This window comes from Geospiza fortis, unplaced genomic scaffold (assembly GCF_000277835.1).
Source record: "Geospiza fortis unplaced genomic scaffold, GeoFor_1.0 scaffold188, whole genome shotgun sequence".
Taxonomy (NCBI): domain Eukaryota; kingdom Metazoa; phylum Chordata; class Aves; order Passeriformes; family Thraupidae; genus Geospiza; species Geospiza fortis.
The window spans coordinates 4,276,037-4,283,454 of NW_005054337.1; the positions used below are offsets into that span (position 1 = coordinate 4,276,037).

Consider the following 7,418-nt stretch of genomic DNA (forward strand, 5'->3'; position numbering starts at 1 on the left):
GGGAGCTTGTCCAGATGAGCCTGACTTCTTCACATGTACAGGGAAATACAAATTGTACTTGCATATTTTATCAGTACAAGGCTGACCCAAAGTTGTGTTTGTGCTCTGGGATTTCTGGTGTAGAAGAGTCTGAATTCTTCACCATGACTGAGATTTGGCCTGATTGAATATAATTGCCTTTTTTTTTTCACATGCAGCTTTTTTCAATGATAGTATTTTCTTCCTGTTCTCTATGTCTCCTTTAGTCTTTAAACATAAGGAGGTTTAGTTGCAAAGACAGGGGAGGAGAAGAGAACTTTGCTTACTTTCATTTTCAGTGCAGCATTTCTGTCCTATGCCTGCAAAACAAAGCATTAAAAAAACAACTCCATGGGGGAAACATTTCACTGGTTGGTTGTGTGCTCACTCTGCCAGCAACCAGAGCATGTAATGTACCTGTGAAATGAGCAGCAGCAGTATCCTGAGGCTCACACCACTCTCACTGAGGGCAGCAGCCTGCAGCAGAGCTCTGGGCCTTTCCCTGCTGGAAGATGCTCTGTGGCCGTCAGAGGAGCAGCAGGATCCCTGCAGGTGGTGCTTGCACTGATGCCAGTGTCTGTTTCTCTTTTGTCTCCCTGCTAGCTGAAGACTTGGAGCGTGGATGAGCTGCAGAAGAGGCTCTCTGCCCTGGACCCCATGATGGAGCAGGAGATCGAGGAGATTCGCCAGAAGTACCAATCCAAACGTCAGCCCATCCTCGACGCCATTGAAGCCAAGAAGCGGCGGCAGCAGAACTTCTGAGCCATGGGGGGAACCTTCTCCCACCCTCAAACAATCAGCCCCTTGCTTTTATGACTACTGAACAGATTGATTTCTATTGAAATATGCTAGCAAAATAGAGGGCAATACTTCTGCTCGTTTATTTTTCCCCACAGCCTGATTGTATGTTTTAATGTTAGACATGTATTTAAAACGTAATTTCAAAAGAGTTCTGTTACTGTTTTTAGGAGGGTTGTTTTTAAACCAGAGGAACCAGATAGAAATTGGCTAATGAAAGTTGGCTCACTCTCTTTTCAACTGAACTTTCAGGAGTCTATTTTGGTTTAAGTTAATACAGATGGTTGTCTGTAACAGCTGATTCTTTTGTGGGGTTTTTGTTTTCCTTTGTGAATGCACAGACTCAATTTCAAGCTGTTAACTGTTTCTACTGTTAAGGTACTGATAAGTTTTGGGTCACTGAAGAGAGCAGGTGAGAACATGTACAAACTGTTCCAGCCTTTTGAAAGAACTTAAATCTCAGTTTTTAAAAAGCCTGTAATAAGCCCCATGCCTTACACTGTGTGCTTTAAGCAAGTGTTATTCCTTCAAGACCTCAGTTTTGTCCTCGTTTTGTGTACTTCATGAATTTACACGAGTAGATAAAGCATGTTGTGCCTCCATAAGAAATTACATTCTGTAATTTAAAATCCACACCCACTTAAAACCAAAAGCCAGTCAGTGATCTGATACCCCTTTTTCTGTCTGTTTGGAAATGTCCTTCAGGGAGACCCTGCTGAGAATGGAGTGCTGGGAAAAAGAAACAGCGTTTGAATGGGTGGAAGTTGTGTGAACCTCTCTCAGGAATTAGGTACTTCAGCTGTGTCTAAGAGGACTTAAAAATCTCCACAGCTTGTGAAATATTTTATAGGCTTCATTTCAAATTTACATCTTTGGATGCTTGAACAAAAACTTGATTTCACAATCCTTCACATTTCTGCAAGGTTTAGCACATCAGGAGAGTCAAACTGAAAGTAAAGACTGTTAAATTAACAAAGATGTGCATTTATGGTGGTGCAGCAAAGGCAGGGTTGATGTGGATGAGAAGACAATTACCAGTGTCCTGCTGGAAGAGGTGCAGTCTCTTCCAGCTCCTCTGGATGCTCTTGTGTTTTTGTTTTTGGTTTTTTTTTTTAATTTCCCTGCCATCCTGCCCAGCATAGCTCAATCAGCCACAATGCCCCAAGCACGTACAATCGCTGTGAGGACGGTGCAATCAGCTCACGCCAGAGTGGAGAGTAAAACAAAGCCTGTTTGAGGGCAGAGACTGAGCAATGCCTCTGCCCCCTGTGCAGTTCTAGGTGTGCCTAGCATATGATGGAATGTTTGGGCAAAGCAAGTGTTTCTACCAATGTTATTTTATTTTGTTCTGATAGAGGGAAGAGTTTCCACGTTGTGCTTTTGAACTGGGCCTTGGTGCATCACCCAGATGATTAAACAGCAGTGTCTCCTGAATCAAATGCTGCTACAGAGGTGATGTGTTTGTTTCATGTTTCTGTAGGGTCTTGTTTCCCCTCTTGGCTGCTGCTCACAGTTTTGCTCCACAGCTGTGAAAGGAACCAAGCCATCCTTACCCTCATTGCATGGGTTTGTCTCAGTTTGCTAATGCAGTGGGGTCACAGCTGTCCCTAAGGAAAAGGGAGGCAGTGAGTGGTGTATGTAGGGTGCTGCAGGAGGAGTACATCCTGGGATAGCCAGCAGTCTGACAGCCCCAGGTGCTGGGGAACATCAGGGCTCCTGCCATGCTCATCTGGAATCTGTGCAATGGGCTTTGCCCTAACCATGTCTTCGTGATGAGCAATTTTCATGAGCATCCTTTGCATCAAAGAAACTCCTCCAACTCAGCAGGGCATTCTCTGGTCAGTGTTGGATCCTGTATAAGTCACTTGGGTGGATCTGGCCCAGCACCTCTGGTGTGACAGACACAGAGGTCTGTGACATGGTAAATTGTGCACTGCCTGTGTGGTGTGGGTTGAACCTGTTCTGCTGGAAGGATTTTTTCCTCTGCACTGTATAGATAACTCTGTAGAGATCAGAGGGCATTAGAAACCCCAACTTTAAGGTGAAACACCACGAGGTGGTGTCTATTTACAGAATATGCAACCTGTGACTGCTGTAACTGAATGTAAGCACTCTTGAAATACTCTGCTTTGCTGACGTGATTGTCTTAAAATATAGCAAATGAACCAAAATAACTAAAACTGGTCCAATGGCTTAACTGTCTTTGAACCTTTCTAAAATGCTTGCAGTGGGTGAGACTTAATGATGTTTCTTGCATTTGGAGCTGTAGTGCAGAGGAATTATTTTCTCCTTCACTGGTTTTCAATTTGTTGGAGAAAATATTTCCCTTTTTGGTCCCTTTGTAGAATGTCTGGGAGCACAGTACCTGTTCATTCCTCAGCGTCCTCCAAGCTATGACCAAGGCTGGTACCATAAGGGAAGGATGTTTTGACAAAGTTTTAAGCAAAAAATGGCATAATTGAGAAGCTGCATCCATGTGCTCCTTGGGCCCATCTGCATTTGGAAAGGGTTCTGGACGAACCATTCTCTTTGCTTCTAAAACCCAGAGATACTGATGGTGTCAGTCATGTGAGACTTACAAATGTGAAGTTTGTAGCTTTAACTTTTTTTTGTAACAAAGAAATTAGCAACACTGGCATAAACTGCTGACTTGAAATGCTGTTTTGTAAGATCTGCCTGTTTGTATATAATAGTGTTGGGTCTTTAGTTTGTATATGTATGGAACAGTAACTTTTATTGCATTCCTCTCAGTTTGATACAGGAGATTTTGTTTGATCTTTCTCAAATATCTTGCCTTATTTGTTCAAAGGGGCAAATAAACTGTCCCTACCTGAAAGCATCAGTGTTGTGTCTCATATTTATGCACTGCAGTACTTGAGGGGTGTTGCTGTTTACCAGGAGAAGTTTAAACACGATGCACCTCTAGTCAGCCAATGTTATGCAACGTTCCAGAGGAGAGCACAAGCTTTCAGGAGCACGGGCAGTGAACATGTCAGACACATGTTTCAAAACATTACTAATTCTGCAGCTTGAGCAGAGGGGCAGCTCCATGTGCTGGCAGCTCTGTGGGGTTCAGGAGGTGATGCTCAGGCAGTTCCAACAGGGAGGAGCACAGGCAGCCCTGCCTGGAGCTCCAGCCGTGCAGGAGGGATGATTTCCCATGGGGTGCTTTGGCAGATGGGGATGCTGAGCTCTGCTGTAGGTCCTTGCTGTCTGCAGCAGCTTCCCTGAACCTGCAGGCACATTTGGGCCTAGGTACATTCCAATTTATCCACCTTCCTACACAACAGGTGAGGCTGGAGGCTCACTCCTAATTCTGGCTCACTTGCTGCACTTTGAGCTTTCTAGCTCAGGAGAAGATGAAGCTGACAGTGAGTGGGTGCTGCCTTCCAATGGTGAACTGTTGGCTTCGATGTGGTTTCCCTGAGCAGTTACTAAATCTGTCCTGGAGGGATGACTAACTGGAGCAGAGACAGAATTCATTCAGGAGTCAGCTTTGGTTAGCAATTCCGGAAGAAACAAAATAGATCTGAGCTTTTAAGTGTTGGGAAGGAGCTTGGGAATCAAAGGGAGGGAGGCTGCAGGCTTTTCTAGTAACTGGGGAAGCCTGGAGCTCTCACATCTTCTCAGCAGCATTACCAGGATATTGTGGAGCCCCAGAGCAAAGGGAGGGAGGGTTGTGCAGCCATACCAGGGGAGGGTTTGTGTGCACTCCCTCTGTGCTGGCAGCGCTGCACCTGCTGCACAAACTTCTGCCTGTGGCTAACAAACCCAGCAACAACAGGTGCCCACGAGCTGGGGCTGGTGGTTAGCCTTGGTTTTCTCCCCCATAAAGGAAGAAGTCAGCTCTCCACTAAGCCCATAGCGCCAGCAGTTTTTAATAATTATAAGCATTAAGCTACAGGAGCTGCTGTTCCAGTGTCCTTTTTGCCCAGCTACTCATTTCCTACACCTTCATTTTGTACCATTTCCTGCTGTCCAGAGGCCAAAAGAGTCTGAGCTTGGATAAATGCTGAGTGTTGGCTGACAGCCCTGCCTAGAGAGTTGACAATTTTTCATTTCACTAATCATTTTGGCAAAATTTTGATGAGTCAAACCAGGAAATACCCATCAGCTCTTTCTAGACTGAAAGTTAATTGCTCTTTAATTTAAGAGCCCAGGAAGAAAGCCAGTGTGTTTAAAACCTTTAAAACAATTCAATTCCATCTATGAAGGACTGCCCTGCTCCCCTCTAGGGTGTTGCTGTCCAAATCAATACAGTGCTGGATGTGGAGGGAGCCCAGAGTCCCTGAGTCCCATCCTGAGTGGTGACAGCAGCCTCTTGCAGTCCTGTCTGTGCACAGCCAGCAGACAACTGAGCTGTAAGGTGCATCTTCCTCTGCCCAAGGGGCTCACAAGCTCTGGACCAATATTCCTTCACTACAGAGAGCATGATCTTGAAAGAAATGTGGGGCAGTTTTTCCCACTGTGCTGCTCTCAGCAGACTCGAGGTCTGCATGTGAAGATGCTGTGAACATTGCTGGTGCTGTGCCTCCCTGCAGGCCTGACCTCTGGGTTTGATTCCCTGAAATGGTGTGGCCTGTCTAGGCACATTTGGTTAATTCAATTCCATGCCTTCGAGGCTGCTCATTTGGCTCTCTCATATGGTTAGAATAGAAGTCTTGATTTTGTGTTTTTCCTACAACTAAGTTAGCAGCTTGGGTTCAGGTAAAGGCTAAAGTGAACCCATAAATATATGCAGACCTTGGGGCTGTCTCACTACAAGGCAAAAGTGGTTTAATATTATTTTGTAAAAAAAAAATGGAATTACTGTACTGTTTGTTTTTACTGGTCTCCTTCCATAGTTCAGCAAATAGAAGTAACACTGATTCAACGTGTCAAGCAGTGTGCTCAAGCAGGGAGAACTGATTCTTGCTGAGGTCAGCAGGGTTGTAAGAATCTGTGAGCAGAAGAGATCCCAGAAACACTACCAGTGAGGAGTCTTTCCTTCCTACAGATGAAGCCCTTTAAAATCTCCTGGTTTTCTAATTACCAGCCAAGTGCACAGACCATGCTCAGGGTAGTCATGGATCTGAAAGTTGGCAAAGGAAAAGAAGTTTTAAACAAAGGTAATGAAGTTTACTTTGTCTCTTTGAGCAGAGTTGTCTAATTCTCAGCTGCATTAAACAGCTTAATAAGGTCACTCCTTAATCACCATTCCCTGGAGGCAAGAGAGTCATGCTTTAGTCAATCATTTGGTGAATGTGGAAAGCAGCTTTGTAGGAATAACCTGATAAAGTGTGTAATTGATTTACCCACTGTATCAAATGAAAATGCAGCCACTCAGGAAAACTGATTAGGGATTAGCAAAAGAACAAGAGTTTCCTACTTGCCTTAGCACTAGTAAGAGAGGCTGTCCTTGCAGCCCAGTGCTGCACAGCCTGGCTGGGAGCGTGGGCTGTGCTCACCCACTCTGCTGCTGGGCACCTTCCTGCTCTGCACAGCTCCAGCTCTGCCAGATCTGCCTGCACAGCAGTGGGAGGATTTTCCTGGTGCACTTACTCAGAGCCATACAAATCCTAATGTCTTCACAGGGAGCAGGAGGCTAAAAAAAGAAAACATCTTGTGTGGCTTTCCCAAACCCGAGCTCGGGGCTCTCGTGCCCCAGCCCCCTCTGATGTGCCCCCTCTGATGTGGGGCAGAGGGGCTCACAGATCCTGCCTTGCTTGTAGCCCCCCAGGTAGGGCAGCTTTTGCCTTGGAATGATTGGCAGAATGTGGATTTTTCATTTTTTTAATGGGAAAGCTCTCAAAGGAATAGATAGTGTTTTTACCCCATCGTGCCCAGCAGACAGGGAGAGCAGTGGTGCCCTCCCCAGCCAGCCCCTGCAGAGCAACAGCCTAGAGACCTCCCTTCATTTCAGAGCATCAGAGAGCCACAGACAGCACCAGGATGTCCTCCCTCCCCGCTGTGATGCCTGTGAGGGGCTTTTTCCAGAGCCTCTCAGGAAGGGGGGTTACTCCAGCTGCTCCTGCAAGATCACAGCAGTGCTCCAGGCATGAGGACAGCTGTCAGCCAGAGAGCATCCAGCATCCCACAGCATCTCACAGCATCCCACAGCATCCCACAGCGTCCCACAGCATCCTACAGCATCCCACAGTGTCCCACAGCATCCCACAGCATCCCACGGCGTCCCACAGCATCCCACCATCCAGAGCAGGGCTCAGGTGAGAGCTCTGCTGGGCTCCAGGGTGGGGCTGGGGCTGGCTGACAGGGACCTGCAGCACTGGCTGCTCCTGCTCACCCTGCCCCAGCCCTGGCTCAGCCCATGGGCTGCATGAGCACATCCAGCTGCCACAAAACAGAAACCATCCACAGCAGGTCATTGAGGTCTTTAATAAAATATACAGTATGCATCCCATGCATAGATAGAAAATTAATTTACATGCTCCTAATTAATTGCATAATGCTTTTTCATTAATAGATATAATTTACTCTTCACATTTGAATACATTTTGCTACTGGAATATTTATGTTGAGAAGGGGAAACTCCTTCCTGTATTCAAGTAACAGTGCAGCAGGAGCTGGTTGGAGCAGGGGGTGCTGCTCTCCAGTCCCAGCTC

At 46.2% G+C, this 7,418-nt stretch overlaps 2 protein-coding genes across 2 annotated transcripts in view; one reads left to right on the top strand and one right to left on the bottom strand.

Moving 5' to 3' along the window:
* STK4 (serine/threonine kinase 4) overlaps positions 1–915 on the top strand; it is a gene marked incomplete at its 5' end in the record, with an annotated part of 43,451 nt that extends 42,536 nt beyond the window's left edge. The window contains one exon of the mRNA XM_014307514.1: positions 622–915. Within this exon, the coding sequence (XP_014162989.1) occupies positions 622–780 (159 nt within the window). The remainder of the gene's footprint in view (positions 1–621) is intronic.
* Positions 916–1,680: 765 nt separating this feature from the next.
* KCNS1 (potassium voltage-gated channel modifier subfamily S member 1) overlaps positions 1,681–7,418 on the bottom strand; it is a 13,494-nt gene continuing 7,756 nt past the window's right edge. The window contains 1 exon segment of the mRNA XM_005422333.2: positions 1,681–1,732. Coding sequence (XP_005422390.2) covers positions 1,681–1,732 — 52 coding nt within the window.